Source organism: Seriola aureovittata, chromosome 15, assembly GCF_021018895.1.
Source record: "Seriola aureovittata isolate HTS-2021-v1 ecotype China chromosome 15, ASM2101889v1, whole genome shotgun sequence".
In the NCBI taxonomy this organism is placed as follows: Eukaryota; Metazoa; Chordata; class Actinopteri; order Carangiformes; family Carangidae; genus Seriola; species Seriola aureovittata.
In genome coordinates this window covers 9,314,678-9,334,631 of record NC_079378.1, presented here as the reverse complement: position 1 = coordinate 9,334,631, position 19,954 = coordinate 9,314,678, and the positions used below count along the sequence as shown (strand labels likewise).

The 19,954-nt window shown below is 39.8% G+C and overlaps 1 protein-coding gene across 2 annotated transcripts; it reads left to right on the top strand.

Moving 5' to 3' along the window:
- Positions 1–216: 216 nt before the first annotated feature.
- adad2 (adenosine deaminase domain containing 2) lies at positions 217–19,241 on the top strand. 2 transcript variants are annotated; one of them, XM_056398351.1, is made up of 12 exons: positions 217–340; positions 10,505–10,599; positions 11,597–11,762; positions 12,488–12,608; positions 13,108–13,246; positions 13,698–13,826; positions 14,487–14,637; positions 15,266–15,436; positions 16,215–16,429; positions 16,547–16,781; positions 18,622–18,754; positions 18,944–19,241. In XM_056398351.1, exons 3-12 carry the CDS (start codon positions 11,611–11,613, stop codon positions 19,052–19,054), a joined length of 1,557 nt encoding a protein of 518 aa, XP_056254326.1. In that variant the 5' UTR covers positions 217–340; positions 10,505–10,599; positions 11,597–11,610; the 3' UTR covers positions 19,055–19,241. The 2 variants fall into 2 exon arrangements, with proteins under 2 accessions (XP_056254326.1, XP_056254327.1); XM_056398352.1 differs by lacking the exons at positions 217–340; positions 10,505–10,599 and adding an exon at positions 10,606–10,841.
- The last annotated feature ends 713 nt before the right edge of the window (positions 19,242–19,954 follow it).

Below are 19,954 nucleotides of genomic sequence, written 5' to 3'. Positions count from 1 at the left end.
GGGGGGAGGAGTAGAGGAGAGGATCGAAAGGAGGATAAGAGTGATGAGAAAACATTTCTTTTTTTGTGGCTTTCTTTTAGGTAAACAGCAGGTAAAGGGTCAGATCACCTACATTACAAAAATAGAAAAGATATCCTAATTTTTCTGTCATGGTACCAGGCCACAATGATAATTTGGGTTTATCTAGAAAAAAATTGTCCCAATGACAAAATTGTTCACAGTGATTGTAATTTTTTATTTCTTTAAGAGCCACAGGGAAAGATCCTATTATATTGGGGTGGAGGAAGAAATCTCTGAGAGTGATATTTCAAACCAAACAACCTGCTGGACATTAGCATAGGTAAGTGAGAAAATTGTTTTGTTATTTGGATGAACTGACCCTTTTACTGGATAATAATGTGATTTATTTGAAAATATATTTTCATATCTATTGTCATGTGCACAGAGACAATAATAGACACAGGACAATGACATTTCTTTAGTTTAAAGTCCTTGGTAGTTTCTAGAACGATACTTGAAAAGAAAAAAACTGAAAAGAAATAGGAATTCAAACAGAGAGAAGAAATTGGTTATATTATATTGGTATAATAATAAAGACTACAGGTAGGAGAATGAATGAGAGGAGAAAAGACATTTGGAGAAGAACTGGAATTAATAGAAGGAGAGAAGGAAAGAAGGAAGGACAGAGGGAAGGACAAGGGAAGGAAGGAAGGAAGTAGGATGAAATCAGAAACACAAGGACACACATACAGTACATGGACACACACACACACACACACACACACACATACACACACACACACACAATGTTATAGACTTTGATCACTTATTCATTCAGACCGGAGGAGTGAGCCAGGAGGATCAGGTTGCCTAATGACTAAAACACACACACACACACACACACACTTACCCACAGGCAAAGAATCCCACTGGCCAGGGCTCACCAGCTCAATTGAATTACTGTTATCGTACACCCAGGATTGAGACTGGGACCCTGTCTGCCCACCAACCACACCCTCTCTGTTTGCCCTGCATTGGAGAACACACACAACCACACACACAACCACACACACACACACAGGATCAAATACCAGCACTGTATCCCCTCCACACACACTCACACAGGCTCCATCCACATCACTACTGCAATGTCCCACCACAGGCATGGTCCCATTATAGCCATCATTTACAGTCCGTATTGATTACCCTCTAGCTGTGGCTCTCTGTTTTAGGCACGCACACACACACACACACACACACACACACACACAAATGTAAAAGGACATTTAATTCCATACACATGTTTGATAATAGGTGCACATGCATACACACACATACTCGCATGTACATATACACACATAGAGTGTATACTCACACACACACATTCCCATAATGTTAGATCTCAGCCTATTGATTTCTGCTGGGAATGGAAATCACTCCTCTACATTACACCACTCCATCCGCGACCCCCCCCCTTCAGTTCTTTTTGTCTTCATTCTGACATATGTCATTACATTGTTCAAACTAAATGGGACAGAGAAGACAAATGGATGAGGGATGACGAAGATCACTGATGACGACTGAGGATTAATGCAAATCCTGCTTCACAGAAACCGACCAAAACTCCAGTGAATGGTGAATTAATGCACAGAGGCTACAAGCGATCTGAAATGCTGTAGGTCTGGTGTTGCATAGAAATGCTGGTGTCGCTACGGGAGCCAAGAAATGAAAGACTGCCCTGAAAAAAAGTCAAATGAAGATGGTAGATAAGGGAACCTATTCCTGTATTTATGGAGGAATTGTGGGATTGCATTGTGGTGATATGTGTAACATTTCCATAATTTCCATATATCTCCTGCCTGCCAGAGATGAGAGAGCCTTGGCTGAGGACCAACTGTGCCATGTAAATGATGGCTGGTGGTCTGCTTACTGTGGTGTGTGATGGAGGCAGCAGAGAGAAGGAGAAGAGAGAAGGAGAAGGAGGGAGAAAGAAAGAGAGAGAGAGAGAAAGAGAGAGAGAGAGACAGAGGGAGGAAGAGGAAGAGGGGGTGATACAGAGCTGATGTTGCTGCCATGGTAACCAGCGTCAACTTGGAGAGGTAGCAGAACAGAACCGCTCTTGGGAAAGACCCAGTACACGCATGCACACGCACGCACGCACGCGCACACACACACACACACACACACACACACACACACACACACACTCATCTAACAAGAACCTACTCATTCATGTTTAATCGACACAGCCCTATTTTTGGAAGTGAAGTCTTGGCTGAACATGAGAATTTTGCTGGGATCCACCTACAGTAGGTTCGGTGCAGTCTGAATGATGCCCCGCTGGCCATTGATGTTTAATTGATATGTCTGAGCCAGGGCAATGTCTTAAAGATTCCCCTCTCTCCATGCCTCGCCTCCACCAACTGCTCTTTAGTGAGCTAGAAGTCAGAAACCCCTATATGAACCATACTACGTACTGCTTCAGTTTCATATACTTGCATGACTCATATCAACATTAAAATTTGCATTCAGGATATATAGATTTAAAAAATACCAAACATGCTTGAGTTGGACTGCAGATCTCAGTGCAGTGCATGCCCTTGAAAACCCCTCTATATGCGTACAGTATACCATACTGTATGTGTTCTTGCCATCTGAATATGCATTTTGCATATCCCCTGCTGAGGCTATGAAACAGAGTTCCCCTCCCCCCACATCTCACCCAGAGTGTAATGTGAATCTGTGCTGCACATGCGTGAAAGATTCCCCCAATTCTGTAATGTTATCTTTCATTTTATGGGCATATAATTAGACGTTTGATTAGCTGCCTTCTATTAACTAAGTCTCACATCTCTCTCTTTCCCTTCCTCTCTTTTCGGGCTGATCATAATGTCTCTGAGACAAAGATGAGTGTTTTTATTCAGTGTTCACGCACAATATATGCCCATCAAAACTGCCTGGAGCTCAGGCTGAAATCTTGAGGTTTCTTTTTTTTGTTGGACCCACAGTCCAAAATTCATAAATATCTCATTTATGACAGAGACAGTTGCAAATCTTCACTTTTGAGAAGCTGCAACCAGTGAATATATGTCATTTTCCGTTGATAAAAGACTTGATGAACCGATTATCAGAATTTTTGTTGATACATTTAACACGGTCAATTCATTGATCAATTAATGCCTTCGCAACTAAAGCTTTCAACGGCTTTTGTTCTGATTTTGTGACTCCGGGCCATCTACCTTGACTAAGGTAGATGTCATAAATGCACATCCAAGCCCAGAGTTTGGTATGTTGCAATTATTTCAAAGCACTGTAACAGAGAGGCAGATTCACTGCAGATGCCAGTTTGCTATTTATAGCACAACATGTGCCAGAGAAATGTGCCAACAGATGCAACTGGGTGTAACAAGGACATATAGCGAATATGGAAGGTGAAGACAGTGATGCTTTAGAGCAGGCCTGAAATATATGGCTGTTATCCAGCCTTACAGATACACATGAGGAGACAGGGCTTGGTGGGATTAACACAAAACAGGAGTACAGTCTACAGCCATGCTAGCAGCTCTGTAAGGCTGTAGAGTTTGGTGCAGTGATTATTTAAACGTCAGCTGATGTGTAGGCATCAAGACATTTCATTCAAAACCACAAACGTGAACCTCATGGCAGCACTAGACAAAAGATCAGGGGATCACCAGAGACTTTTTCTATTTTAAATTCAATTCAGTTTTATTTGAATAGCACCAAATCACAACATAGGCCTACATGATCTTAAGGCACTTTACAGGGTTAAATTTCCAGAGACCAAAGCAGATGACTGTCTGTACAAAATTTTATGCCAATCCATACAACAGCTGATGAGCTATTTCAGTTGAAACCAAAGTGGTGGACCGGCCATCAGAACCAACATTGCCATCCTTACAGCCATGTACACACACTCTCAGGGTACAATCTGCAAGCACACGGATTCACGTCGGAAAACATGCTTTTTACAACGTCAGCAAATCTGGGTTGTAATTTTGCCAGCTTGACAGCAGGACGGCCGTGTTGACTTTTACTTATCTTGCTTTGTGCAGTGTCAACAGATCTTAAAACAGCAAGACTAAGCTTGGACTGGCAACAGGAAGTAAGTTATAATGACGACTGACCGTGCATTTGTTGCCTTAGGTGTCACGTCATTCGTTGGTTTTTAGGGAGTGAAGACGGATCACCTTTGTGCTTTACCTTGAAATGGCAAGAGTGAGTTTTTTTTTTTTTTTTTTAATCTCAGGCTATAATACACATGTGGTTTCATAAGTGGGAGTCACTTCACTCGTTAATATGATTCCTGGATTCCTGGCAATGTCTCTGGCTAGTAATGTGTTGGTCCTACCGCCACAGACGCAGCTATCATCTGAAATGCAATAATAGAAGGTCAGCATCTGTTGACCGTATATGCTTTGAGGAAAGGAGAGCCTGTGATAGGAGTCCACACAGCTCTACAGCAATATTGATTCCATTAAGGCATTTTAAAAACACATATACAGAGATGTACAGTGGTGGCCATCATTTCTGTTCTATGTAAACCTCATAACTCCACTTTAGCTGAGAGGTAATATGGAAAATGAAAAAGGATTTGGGAATCTCTTTCAGAGTCTATTTTTTAATATTTATTAAAAAATTTAATTCTTGGAGATAAGAGCTTTCACCAGTCAGTGATTATATGTAATATGATACAACTACGACTTGCAGCCGGATGTTCTGCTAATGCACAGATCATATAGTTTACTGCACAGGCTACTGCATATCCTATATCCATTACTACGCTCTCACAAGAGTAGGTTATATGTTTTCTAACACTTAAACATGGACTATACAGTAACAGGGAAGCTTTGAATGCAACTTTCATTGCAACATTTGTGGTATGACCTATATTTCTTTACCCATATTTTTTCTGAATGTCTCTGCAAATCTGCTCTTCTCTCCCTGCCACCTTTCATCTCTGCTTTATTCCCCTCTTGCACCAATTCTTCTCCCTTTTGAATATATGCAGAATATGTTTGCAATTTGCAAAGACTGTGAAGTGGATAATAAATGGAAGAGATGCTCCAGTTAACAAAGAAATGGCTTCAGCATAAGGAGAGAAGATCAGTTGGAGAAGGAGAAGGAGGATGGGATGTGAAAGGTGTTTTAGGAGAGGAGAGGAGAGGAGAAGAGAGGAGTGTGGAAAAGAAAAAAAATGAGGGGGAGGCAGGGGGAGGTCAACAGAAGGAGAGGCAGATGCTCATGCCTCGGATGCCTGTGTGCGAATAATTATCCTGATGAGATTCACCGAGAGCAGCACGAAATTTCTGTGTTGTGGGGAATAACTCACGACACAGAAAAAGGAGACACAAAGGGTGATTAAGTTTTTTATAAATATACAGTAGTACAGCGTGCCTATACGGTGTGTGGGTTCAGCATGCCGCTACCTACTGTTTCTCCTTCATCTGTCTCGTGTTTGCTCCCTCCTCGTCATACATGGCGTGAGAAAGTGGAGCCACCCTCTCATCTTTTAAAGATGCATGAGGCAGCAGCCACAGAGAGTCAGGGGCAGACTGTATAGGAACTAAAGAAAGAAGGGCTGCTGAGTAGCATTGGTCTTCTACTGTGTAAATCACATACTGCTGCTTATAAACTCCCAACCGTTCAGTTTCTGTCTGATGAAAAAGGTGTGGAGGAACAATGAAAATCAGAGCATAATCGATTTTGGCTCTGACCCTCCTCCTAGATTAGATTTGGATGCCAGCTTGGTATGTGTCAGTGCTCTTTTCCTGCTATACCTGATATAAGGACCACTGTGTGTATCCTAATATCAGTAGCCGTCTCCTTTTTGAGATTCTGCCTGGCACAGTTGGATGGCAGCACATCAAAAAAACAGAATCAACACCAGTCGCTTTCTTTCGTGCTCTGGTGAAAGAGCTTGATCTCTCTGTCTCTACAATCCACCGCCTTTTCCTGAGATTAAAAGACAACACAGGTGTTGTGTTTGAGTTTGCACGCAACCACCTGTCTAGCTCTTTATTCACAGACACACACACACAGATGATCCACATATACATCGTGCTGAAATTCAAATGCATAAACTAGTTTTTTTCGTGTGATAGTCTTTATCACACATGTTGCTGACTTATGTGTACTTGTCTTATGTCCTATGTGATGTGATCTAAATCTTTTTTACCCAAAGGATGGAGCACTTTCGTGAGCAAAATAAATTATCTGCCACTAGTGAGACATCTCTGATAGACACAAAGTTCCTCCACCAACCTTTACATACATACATACATACATACATACATACATACATACCAGTTAGTAAAGTGTGACGATACACTTTTGAAGAGAGAGTGAGATTATAAAATACTAAGTATGTATTACGTGGTTGCACAAGAAGCATGGACAGTTCCCATAGGAATATGTTTTAACAAGACTGTCACGTCAGCAGCTATGCCCATGACTCAGTACTTATCGGAACAGCACAGCTTCGAGCTAAATGCTAAAGCTAGCACAGTAATATGCATCCATCCATCCATCCATTATCCTTATTGATTATCCTTAAGTCGCCAATCCCAGCAGACATTGGGTGAGGGCGGGGTACACCCTGGACAGGGTCGGCAGTCTATGACAGGGCTGACATATAGAGACAAACAACCATTCACACACCTACGGGCAATTTAGAGTCACCAAATAACCTAACCTTTATGTCTTTGGACTGTGGGAAGAAGCCGGAGCACCCAGAGAGAACCCACACAGACACAGGGAGAACATGCAAACTCCACAGAGAAAGAGTGCAGCTGGCTGGCAGGTTCGGACCGAGAACCTTCACCACTTCACCACCGTGCCGCCCATGCCAACATGGACACAATAACAATTCTAACATGCCAATGTGTAGCAGGTAAAATGTTCATTCAGCATTTAACATTTGCTAACTAGCACTAAGTTACCTGGGCCCTGCTCCTTTAATGAAGCTTAACTAATTCAAGCTAACATGCTGTCAACAGGCTAAAATAACCCTGTTTAGTCTCACCCAGCTAATTTGGTTCTTTGGAAGCAGTTGTTAATCCTGGATAAAGTAACTGTCTATCTTAAGTAACTGTGTGCTCTTATTTTGAAGTAAAAGCAAAATGAGTAGAGGGTTGAAAGCAAGATCAGAACTCATATGAAAGGCTCAGCGCAGTTACAGGCAGTAGACGTGTTGGGATGCCTCCCAAATCAAGTTATGCATTCCTGCATTTTACTGCTGTGAGTTTGCTGTAGGTTACACATTTCCACAGTTTGAGCACTGATAAACTTTGGATATTACCAGTGAAAGTGGTCAGAATTAACACAGGTGATGCGGGTGCATGACTGGACATGCAAGAGACTTTTACTTGATAATCATATACATGCTATGAAAATGACACCTCACTAAAATCTAACAGCAGCTTTAATTCAATTGTTAACAAAGTGAGTTCTGCAGTTCATCATGTAATAAGTTTTCAAACGACCTTATGACCTGGCTTTAGGTTTTTTTGCTCTTAGCATCTCATTTGGATTGGTTGCTTTTTTTTTTTAGAATAAAAACTTTTATTTTGTTTATTTTGCTGAAGTCAATCGGATACACTGTCTGTGATCCATGAATATATGTATAATATTTTTACTGATCCACATATTTCAAATACATTTCCAATATATTTTAGAAATATGATATGATATTAGCCAGTACAGCTGCTAATCCTTTAATATAATGAAGTAGAAAAAGAAGAATCGGAGGATATTGTAAGGAGAAAATGATATCTTTTGGTTTAGGATATTTTGGGAAAGCAGTGCTGGATCCCAAACACCTCTCTTTTTCCCTCTCCTCTGTCTGATGCTGCTGATTTGTAGGTCATGTGTGAGCTTTAGAAATAAACTGAGAGAGTGTGTGAGCAAAGGACTTTTACCCTCTAGTGGTGAGCCTGGGGAAAACCCTGTCAAATCTATTTAGGAAAAAAATATGAATGTCCAATTATCCCTGCTCAGTTGTGCATGGAGGCAGTGACCCAGTTGGAAATCAGTTTCACATTTCCAAATTTCATATTTTATTCACCAGCAAGTCTGTAATAGTTAAGTGTGAATAAGAGGGATATGCTGTGTAACTATGTTGAAGTTTTCTTTTTCTTTTTTTTTTTTTTTGGATGGCACAATCACCCAGACTGATGTCATTCTTGCACCAAACAGCTCCCAGCAGAATAAAACGAGCAGACTGAATCAGACGCAGCTGCTCATGTCGAGTTACACAGATGTTAGCGAGCTAAATTTTTTACTTCCTGTGTAAAGTAGTACATTACAGAGCTCTAAAAGGCTTTTTTTTTTTTAAATCATACTTTTAAAATGTTCACTCTCCACAAAAGTTAAGCTTGATTTTCAAAAATTCATGACCTCTCTGTACAGGTGCTCGTGCCATAAATGATTAAACATATATATTTGAAGTAAACTGGAAAAGGAAAATTCATACTGTCTTACTCATGTTTCAGTATTAATGAACTTCATACATACAGTATATGTATACACCTACAATGATATATAAACGATGAAAGGACTAGTATTCATAATGTAATAAATCTTGATATTTTTTACCATCCATCCTCATACTGTCTGTAAATATATATATATATATATATATATATATATATATATATATATAATATATATATATATATATATATATATATATATATATGTGTATATACACACTGAAACATTCAATACTGAGCATAGTGTCGCAGCTACACATGGTGGACATCAGTAAGAAAAAGCACAGGGAAAATCCAATTGGTTGAAATTCAAGTTTTCGTTTCCAGTGTTAATTAACATAAATTAATACATCACAGTGTTATCCCCGAAAGTGCATAGTAGTGTTTTTTCACACATAGACACACACGTGCAAGCACACCAACACAATCACACTCTCCACACACGCACACAATAACATATGTTTAGAAAAATTGTCAACGGGCTCAGTATTTCACGGTTTCGCTTGTCCTTATTCCAACACAAAAGCTGTGACAATGTATTTGGGGAACAGTGTCCCTGAGCAGAAAAAAAAAACATATTGAACTGAGCTCTGTGGTTTTCTGTATGCCACCACTGTTTCATTATTTTCCATTAAAAAATAAACAGGGAAATCTCTCAGCCTGTGAGCGAGTATGTGGGTGTGAAAGCAAAAAAAAAAGAAAAGAAAAGGAAGACATAGCCAGGGAGAGAAAGGGGAATAGAAAGAGACAAAGAGAGGGGAGCCAGGGAGGGGATAGGTGGTATTTAAAATGAAGATGACACGTGGGATAGTTTCCATTGCGCCTCAGCAGGCTCTCTTGAGATGGGAGTGACTTAACATTTCACAGTCTCATGTGAGACACAGACACACTAAGACATATGCACAGCCGCACACACACACACACACACACACACACACACACACACACACACACTCTCATAAGACAGCCTCATTTGGCTCAGGAAACAAGGATCTGAAGGCTTTCTTTTGAGGTGAGGGGAAGTGAAATAGAGTTCAGTCTTGAGTTTCACAATGACCAAGGGAACAGAGAGAGAGAGCGAGAGAGAGAGAGGTTTAATTTCTAAAACTGCATGCTCATATCATCATGGGAGTTTTCCATTATTTACTTTTGGTGTCTATATTGGTATGAATGAGTGTGTGTACGTATGTGTGCAGTTTTAAAATTCATAGAAATCATCAAACTATTATGTACCTATTTGCTTATTTACTGCGTCTATACATAAAACATGACAGATCTGCCCTTTCATTTCCTCACATTTCCCAGATTCAATCTAAATTCCATCAAAATGTTGACATCACCATACAAACGGAGATCTGAAACTATGATATTTATTACATTTTTAAACATACATCCATCCTTCAATGACCCATTAAAACTATCTTGAATGTGGAACATGTAAAGCGACACTATTAAAATAACTGAGGGTATGTAGACTATAATAGTTGCACAGCACTTACGCAGCATTACAAGGATATCTTTGTGTACTTTTGGTTTGGGGTTGCTTTTCATGGTTGAAGTTTGGTTTATTAATCTCAGTTGAGAGAAATCTTAATACTGCTGCATGCAACAGCTGGAGGAAGGCCCCTTCATATGTTTCAATACACCCCTGTGCACACTGATGATCTTGCGGCTGAATGGGAGAAAATTCCTGCATCCAGGTTCAGAAATGTTGTGGAAAGCCTTCTCAGAAGAGTAATGGAGGCTGTTTTGTAACTATTTATTAATGCAAATGATTTAGGAACAAGACACAACCATCACAGCAGGCCTATGGTTGTGATGCTCAGGTGTCCACATAGTTTTGGCATCAGTGCACATGTTGCACTGAAAAATTAGGCTGGAAATTCCTTTCTGTTGTTTGACTATCAGTAGTAAACACGCAATTTAAACTAATTTCTGCACCACAATATCAACCAACATATAATTTCTGTTGCCTCCTTCACTTACCTCCAAAGTCAGCTCCGACACAACACGTCCTCCTTACGGTTCTGGATTCAGACGGCTGGACGCAACCGCGACGACGGTGTTGAGGAGCGCAGAAAGCCTGAAGGTAAACTTAGAGCAATGTGTGGCAGTTTATGTATTTGGTAGTTAAACTCGTTTCAGCTGAAACAAAGTCAGCGAGAAACGTCAAAGCGTTTGCACTTCTTGTAAGAACAGGACCGGAGCAGACGCCGGGGTTTGACTGTCGGAGCAAAAAACACGCCAACGTTAGCTAAATAATGTAACATTAGCATTAGCAAACCTTACGTTAAAGTTTATATCGGTGAAAGCGAAAGAAAGGAGGCGACGGTAAGTTAATAGTTTTATTTCATATATTTGTCTCAAAATTGAGAAAGTTTTTAATATATTTTTTGGCACTGAGAGAGCATTGAATCATGCGTTGACGTGCGGTAATTGATTAGCCAACATTAGCTGAGTAACTCATTTGGCTAGGACTAGGTACCTGGTCAAATGAGGCTACAATTAACGATTAACTTAATAATTGATTAATTTGACTGTTACTTTTCTCGATTAATCATTTGGCCAAATGCAAATAGAATTATGAAATAGTAATTTAGTAACATTTTTTATCATTGTGTTTATCTCTTTAGCTTCATTAGTATTATATTTGAAAGCACTACAATTAACGCTTGGTAGAAACAGCCACAAAGTGAATACTGTCAAGACAGAATCAGAACCACACCCTGGCGTCCATTTATGTATGATAAATAAATAAAAGAATACAAAAATTACAATTTACAGTATTGTACAATAATCCATTTCAGATTTTAGTTACCTGAATGTTCTTCCAATTTTTGTATCCTAAGGATTGTATTTTCCTCACCAATAGAGCATAATAGTTTTCATTCTCAAAAATTATTGATCAGCCCCTTGAAATTGACATAGTGAGCAAATTTAGGGCAATTTACAAAGTGAATCTTCAATAGAAACAAAAATTAAAGATCAGGGGACAGTTGTAAAAAGAGGCATTTGATTGATTATATTGGCATAGTTAAAAGCTGCAACCCTCACGCTTTACTTAGCTTTATTCAACTTTTCTGCAGGTTGCTTGAAAAACATGGAGGATCAAGAAGCATTTAAATACAGTCCAAGAAGAGGTGCTGCTAGTTTTCAGTCTCTGCCAGAGTTTGAGCCAAGCTTGCACCTTCACCATCCTCAGGCCAACCAGACAGATGATGAACCCATTTACAGTGGTGCTTCTGAGCTGAGGTAATGAAACATGGCGGTTACAGTACCTCTGCAAGAACAACAAGCTTATTACTAATTGTACATTTGTCTGAATAAGAGATGACTTTTTTATGTGTTCCAGGTACCCCTCTGGTCTCGTAATTGACAGAAAGAATTCAGAACTCAAATTTTAAGCACATCTCACAGTGGTGACATATAAATCCTATCTTTAAACATGACAGATAGACGGTCACTATTCTCACTCTTACAGTGCACTATAAAGCTCAGGTCATAAAATCAAGCTGTAACTGTTTCTTTACCAACAGCAATTTGACTTTTATTGAGTCATGGCTACTTGTTACTGAGGTTTCAGAGTGGGCAGGTGAGGAGCCTGCTGGCGAGTGTGTCCAGGCAAAATTGGGCACGCACACTGTCAGTTAGTGGATCTTATTAATGAGTGCACCCATAGTTTCAGGACAAATTGACAACCCAGTGGCTCATTTGGTTGAGATGCTTGTCATGTACTTGGTTGGAATCTGCTCTGAGCCTTTGTTGTTGTAGTCATTCTTTTTTTCCCCCTTTTGTTTTCTTTCTCTGTCTATTGGCAATCACAACTCTGTTGGATGTTTTGGTCTTTAAGTAAAGACAAACTCTTTCAGAAGTTTTCATCTAAACAGCTGAAATGTTACTGAAGCTGTGTGGTTTCATTTCAATGATCAGTCATTTTCATTATTTTCCTGTGGTCACTGTTTATGTTACCGTCTCAGGAAAGATGTGCATGCGTCCCAAGACCATGGCAAAGCAAGAGGGACTCTACTTTCTAAAGGCGGTGACATGGATTGGGCTTCCATGCCCCAACTGAAAGATAAACTCCTGTTGGAAGATGAGGTAAATAAATGAAAACTGCTAATGCTAATTGTGCTAATGTCAGTATCAGTTAGACTCAGTTTATCACCTCCAGTAGCTAATTTCCTATTGTAAAAACCTTAAAAGTAATTATATGCCTTACATGGAAGTTGTCCTTCACAGGTGACCTGAATTGATATGGATATAAATGATGGCATTACACCATATTTGGAAAATATGACATCAAAGTCAAATCTCAACATCTGTGATAATTAACAGCAGATTACTTTACCTGCAGGTACAGCAGTGTTTCATACCATTATCCAGCTAACTGGAGGGGTTCAAAACCATCTGCAGCCACCCGCCATGTTATTTATGACGTGAACAACAGATTAACATTCTCAGTATTTACCCCCACATTCCTGTCTCATTACTTCTTCAACAGTTTGTGCCTTGACAGCAACATGCTTCCCTATATTACGAAACCACAGTCCCAATTTTTCCCAGGATGATTCTGTTTTTTGTTTGTTTGTTTTTTAAGGGTGAAGACTCAGGTGATGAAGCAGCTGTCCTCTCTCTCCCTGGTGTGTCACCTGCTGAAAGCATAATCCTGGATGAAGAGCTCCTCCTGGACCAGATGAAGGACTTCCAGAATCAAGACAGGAGCACAGAGACTGAAGGTGCAGTAGAAGTCACACTGTGGGATGTCAGCATTCGGTATCTAATTCTAGTCTGGATAAGCCCCAAATCAGATTTGCGCTGCCAGTCTGACCATTACTTTACTCGTGAAATTATGGATCGGTGTGGTGCTGCTCAAAAAGTTCAGCATCTGTGGACAGAGCTCTGCAGCTAGTGTTCCCAAGTTTTTCCACACTGCACAGCTTTTGTCTCCACTACACTGCACAAGTAGAACTCTCTGGTGCTACTGTGGCCTACAGGGCAGTAAAGAACTGCTCCATTCTACCTCAAAGCCATAGCCAAACCCTACACTCTGACACTTGTCGTCTGGACTGTTGGCATCCCTGTCACTTTGAAGATCCTGTTATCGCTCATCTTGTCAAGGCCCTTCTCTGTCCTCTGTCCAATGAACTACTGTCTGTCTTATTGTTTTATTTTTTATGTTTCTTCCAGTCTGGCAAACTGACTGGCACAAGAATCACATGGCAGCAATAAGTAGTGAGAATTTTGACAGCGTCCTGAAGATGTGTCCTGATTTCCATGGCTGCAAGAGCCACATGGCAGCATTTGTCTTAATAAGGGGTAAGCTCCCTGCATGCCTTGGGTCGATAAAATAGTCAAGTTATTGAACGATTATATTTTCCTTATTTGTTTAATCAGTAATCATTTATACACTGCTAAAGAGAACAATGAATATTTTATGTTAAGTGTCTTGTGAAATTCATAAACTGAACCTTTGCTGATGACAGGTCATCATTGCACTGCATGTAAAATGATTGGAAATGCTTATTTTAAATTCTAGTGTGGATCATGAAGGTTTTCAAGCATGAAAAAACATTTCATGGTGAATTATATGGAAATGTTTATGAAATCACATGTCAGACAGCTACAATTTCTTTTCATCTGATGCTGCAGCCAGATGGTTATTCCTTTTTCTTATTCAAGAAAATCAGCCTGATTGTGACCTGTGAGTCCTTACTCACAAGTTGATATGAATGGAGACTGATGATGAAAGCATTTGAATGGCATTTCACTCTTGCTAACTTCTACCCCTTTATTTCTTCTTTTCTTTGTTCAGACTTTTAAAATGTATTGTTAAACATGCTTCATCGCTTGTTGCTGTGGCTCACCTCACAGTTAAATGCCCTTCATCTCTGTCGTCTTGTCTCAAGCAGTTGGTGTTAACTAAAGCAATAAGTAAATAATACAATTGAATGAAAAATAGTTGAATTTCCTCCACAGAAGTGTTGGATACAGCAGGCCGTCCATGTGAGCATTACAAAGTAGTGGCATTGGGAGCTGGCCATTCAAGCTGCAGCAAGTGGCTTTGCTACAATGGGACAATGATCCATGACTGCCACGCCATCATCATCGCCAGACGGGCTCTCCTAAGGTACAAACTATTAATATGACTTTTCCTTAAAGTGCCAAGTATCAGCTTTAAATTAAATAAGTTAACATCAATATAGAAATAAATGTGTGGGAGATATCACCCTTACAACACGTAATGTCTCAACTTTTCATCAGCTCCACATGTAAGCTGTTTGTGCATGAACTAATGTGGAAACAACACACAGCTGTCCAGGTAACATTTAATGGCCAAGTGACTTACTTTGGACACTATGAGTTAAAAGAGCTATATCTCACAGACAGTTATTTCAATACTGGCATCAGCCTATTCAAATTAAAACTTAGACCTGGTACATTAATTTAGTATCCATTATTGTATTTCAAATGGAATGAGATAGAGTCTGAAGAACAAAATGTGTAACTGTCCAAATACTTAGAACTTCGCTGTTGTCACACATTGAATTCTTTATTTGTTTGAATGGGAAATGCCCCAGCATCAAAATCTTAACTTTAATTTTTTTCTCAATAATATTAAAGATGAAGTCATGACATACTTTTTTAATTTTTTATTAGAGTAGGCTGACTCTCCTCTGCCATTGATGGTGCCTCTGGTGCATTGAAAATGCTGATGTGGTTCAAACTGAGAATGGCATTTTCTGGCTTGTGCTCAGGTTTCTGTACAAGCAGCTTTTGCTGTTCTTTGATGCTGATCCAAATGCCAAGGAGAACTGTATTTTTGAGAGTAGTACAGACAGCCATCAGCTTCAGCTCAAACCCAAGATCAGCCTTCATCTCTACACCAATCAGTGTCCTGAAGGAGCTGCTAAGAACTTCTACTTCAAGTACAGCAATCTGTTCTTCTCTTGTTTTGACTTGTTCAATATACACTCATTGGCCACCTTATTTGGCATAGCTGTTCAGTCTGATTCAATTCAATACTACTGTTCTACAATAAAGTCTATCCTTATGACGCCTATAATGTTAAACTTTTTTTTACACTGTCCTAGGGGTTAAATGAATTATGTGTTTTAGCTTCTTGATATATTTGTTTAAGAAAATCGAAAGGGCAAAAGAACATTATATAAAGCATGTCTATATAATGTAGACCTGTGTAACTTTTAAACCTTTCCAACAATGTAACTAAAAGCTTAACATTATAAACTTCATAAACACAGATGTTATGGAAGCTGCAGCTGTTGCATTGGATTGTATTAGATTGTACAGGTGTACATAATAAAGTGGCCACTGAGTGCATATTTGATTTGTGTGTATCGTTTGGGCAGTATATTGCAGTGTGTATGTAAAATGGCTTTCTGTAATAGAAATTAAGGATTTAATTCCAAAACTGTAAATTTGACTTATAAGAACTGTGGCACCCTACAAACGTTGTAAAATATTAATTATTTACCTGTCAATACATTTCCTCTTGGAAATTGAATTATCTCTTTTTACGTTAATTCATATTTTACTTTTTCAATTTGTGTGCAGTGCACATTATATTTTGTAACTAAACTGTTGGAGTACAGTAGTTTGAATATCTGTGGTTTACATTTCTTTTGGCTGATACAGTAAGTGTGGTTGTACCGAAATAAGTAAAATACAATGTAATGTCCTTCTTAGGGGCTCCGCAGATAACACTTGGACGCAGTTGAAGCTGCAGTATCACGCCAAAGGCCTGCTGGTCCCTGTAGCCTATCTTGACCCGAGTCTCTGGGGTGCCAAAGTCTGCTGCATGTCTGGTAGTGACAAGTTGTGCCGTTGGACTGTCACTGGGGTTCAGGGTGCATTACTGAGCCACTTCATTCAGCCACTCTACATCACCAGCATGGTTATAGGTAAAGGGCCTCAAAGCAATTGTTCAGCATTTAGGGATTTATTCTTATTTGCTTTCTCTGCAAGAGTTTTTCCTGAAAGATTCAAGAAAACATAATGAGACTATTGTGTTGATTTAGGAGGCCAGAAGCGCTATAATGAGCAAGTGTCTGACATCACCAACAAGAGACTCGGTGATGGATGGGAGCACTTTCTGCCACCATCCTATAAGAAACATAGCATCATCTTTCTCTGTGGCGACTACGTGGGGCCTGTTGTCACCTCCCTGCAGCATGATGACCTCAGCATCAACTGGTGCCTTGGTGACAAGGATGTAGAAGTTCTGGACAGTAGCAAGGGCTTCATCATTGATGGGTAAGATTTGGATGTAAGAACTCTTCAGAATCTTCTGCACACTGTTCTAAGAAACTGCATGACATCTAAGTTTGGGTAATTTTAAGAAGATAATGTGCAGTAACTTGTCCCGGCATCAAAATTATGGGATAGTTATGATGCCCTGTACTCCTCTTGACCTGACTGTAGCTTACCTCATTCACACTCCTGCAGCCAGTTCCAGGGATAGAGCAAAACTACTGGCAGAGGCTGATGCAGTTTGTTTGTTTGACAGCCTCAGCGAGGCCTGGGGCACCTGCCATCTCTTGGCTTTGTAGCTGCAGACAACTGCTGATGTCCAGTAGCTAGAGTCTGACACAGACGTGGCTCTCACTAGAGGCTGTGTTGTCCTTGAGCAGAGATTACAGCCAAAAATAGATTTGAGATCCTGCTTGGCACTCACAGTGTTGCTGCATATTTCAGCTTCTGTCCTGCAGCCTGAACTGTTCATTTTAGGGGACACCATTGGTTAAAGTGTCAGTTTGAGGTCTGTAGCATGTTTCAAACAATAAAGTAAAAATAGAAGAACAAAAACAGGCTCCTGAAAAAGACGAGAAATTGGTTTGGGGGGGAAGGATACAGGACATAAAGTGTGCAGGGGGACGTGAAGAGGAAGTGAAAGGATGGCAAGTACACCTGCTGAAAAAAAACACATTTAAGTGTGAAAATGAAAGGAGATGATGCTTGTGCCACATGAGACATCTTTAATTAAGTGATGTAGAAGCAGCATGCCAATTATCCCTAGCTTCTTGTAGCTATGGTTTTCAGCTCTGAAGCAATTAATAGTTTTTTAAAATCTTTTGCTTGCACCCACATCTTTTGAATTCTGCAAAGAGGAATCTCCACCAGTGTAATGGTCTTTGAACAGCCATTAAAATTATTTGATATCAGTCAATGCACAGGCATCTGCTAATGCAAACTTCTTTTAATGCTGTCACACTCAGTACCACTGCCAAACCTATCTTTATTTACAACATTTACAAGTGCTTTCTTGGTTTGAATCGTGTTGCCCTCTTACTGGGCGCTCCTTTAGTGTGTCATGGAAAGGACAAACATCCTTATCCCATCCCCTCCCCACAGGAGTGCCCCAAGGTTCAATACTGGGACCCTTACTTTTTGCAATATACAGCACCTCCTTATTATCCTCTTGCACCGATTCTCATATCACTGCTATGCAGACGACACCTAAATATACATATTGACCCCATGGTCTCTGCATGGATCTCTGCTTGCCTTTCTGACATATCCACATGGATGAAGGAACGCCACCTTCAACTAAACCTCTCTAAGACTGATTTCCTAGTCATCCCGGCCGAATCGGTCTCTTCATTATGGTATCAATATCAGAATCGACTCTTCATCTCTTACCTCAACCTTTTTTTTCTTGCAGTTTTGCAGTCTTTGCTTACTATACATTGTACTTGTGACAATTACAATTTGAACCGCCATCCCTCTAAAAGAGATAGAAGAGCTTGTAGTGGACAGTGGAGTGTTAAGCATCCAAAGAGTCACATTCAGGAGTAGGTAGAGACTGAAAAAGAGCTAAAAGAAAGTGAGTAATAGATGAGGTGAACATAAGTGTTGCTCCATAACTGCTGAATGTGTAACTGTTTGCTTACAATTTCAACTTAAAAGGTGATGTTATATCAGTGTTGTGCTCACAATGTCACAACAGTTTCCATCAAATAATGCACATTGGTTGTCTTGTGGTCTAACCTGGAATATTTGAAATGCACTAGTGTATAGGTAAGAAAATCAATACATGTATAGTGAAACATCCATTAGCGGATTACTAGTTATGTTGCACTTTCTTATTTCCCAGCTCTCCCTCTGTGAGTGGGCCAGGCTTCTCCAGCAGACTTAGCAAGAGAGCCCTCTACAGTTATTTCCGCCAGGTTGCACAGCTGGGTGGGCATAGCTATCTGCTGGATCTTCCCACCTACCACAGTGTCAAGGTGTGTGTGTCAGCTATAGATGATCTCATTGGTGCTCTTTGCTCACTCCTGAGAAGTGTGTCACTGTAAACCTATAAGGTGTGGTAATGATGAATGTGCTGTGTATTCTGCTTGAGTGTGTTGTGACTTTCCTGCAATGCAGTTTTAAGACAGATGTGATGAATGATATTGTTAATGGTTTGTTTGTAGGGGGAAGCCGCCGTCTACCAGACAGTCAAAGATCTGGTCAAGCAACAGTTTCTGAAAATCCATGCTGGTCCATGGAATTCAAAAAAGCTGGTGGATTGCTTTAGTGTTTGAACACTTTTTCAGAAGCTGGCAATGTGCAAGTTTATCCTAGTTCCTCTTGAGATTTTGTTTGCTGTTGGTCTGTGTACTAATCACCTTTTATCAGTAATTCAGCTTTTGTTTTATGCATAACATTTTCAGTTTTGTGTAGGTGTTTGAGAAAAATAAACGAGACCCTACTGTTATGCACCGCAGTAAAGTAGTCAGTTTGAATGAGTTGTGGGTGGGAACATTGCTTAAAGGCCAAAGCTGAAAGGGAACACTTTCCCTGCCCTGTCAAATAGAATTGAGCAACATTATCACCCTGTCATTCTGTCGCCAAAAGCTCGCACTGAACAAAAAAGCAAGTTGTGTTGATGTATCAACCAAATTATGCAAGCAGTCATTGGTATGGAGAGGCCGTTATGAACAGGTAATTATTTTGTGTTTTACAATTCAGTGCTTAATGAAAATCACTATCCACTATGATTTTAAACCCTCTGAGTTTTTACTCATATATAGTGTTTACAGTTGTACCCGCAGCAAGCCCAGTGTGTTTGAGGTCAGATGTCTTTAGTCCATATTTTCTGAATGGTTATTTAATGCATTTTGATTCAATATTGCTTAATATACTGTGTATTAGTTGGTTTAACTTTTGCAATCCATAAATCTATGCCTTCAAAAGTTTATCATAGAATTTAATCAAAACCTCTCTGCTACTCTGAAGAAAAAATGAAAAAGTTTTGCAAGACTTAGCAGAACCAGTAACTACTGTCAGGCTTTTGTAATGGTTTGCATTACATTGTGCGGGTGTTAAGGTGAGGCAGACAAGATCAACACTATCTGTCAAATGTTGTGGGGATAGATCTTAGTTGTCTCTCTACAGTGATACAGATCAAGTCCAATCAATATCGGTGGTACAGTATGTATATC

Bases quoted from the DNA above. Each gene is read 5' to 3' on its own strand.
- adad2 (XM_056398351.1), top strand. From the start codon at position 11,611: ATGGAGGATCAAGAAGCATTTAAATACAGTCCAAGAAGAGGTGCTGCT. The intron at 12,609-13,107 runs GTAAATAAATGA...TTGTTTTTTAAG, and splicing joins AACTCCTGTTGGAAGATGAG to GGTGAAGACTCAGGTGATGA. The intron at 13,247-13,697 runs GTGCAGTAGAAG...TGTTTCTTCCAG, and splicing joins CAGGAGCACAGAGACTGAAG to TCTGGCAAACTGACTGGCAC.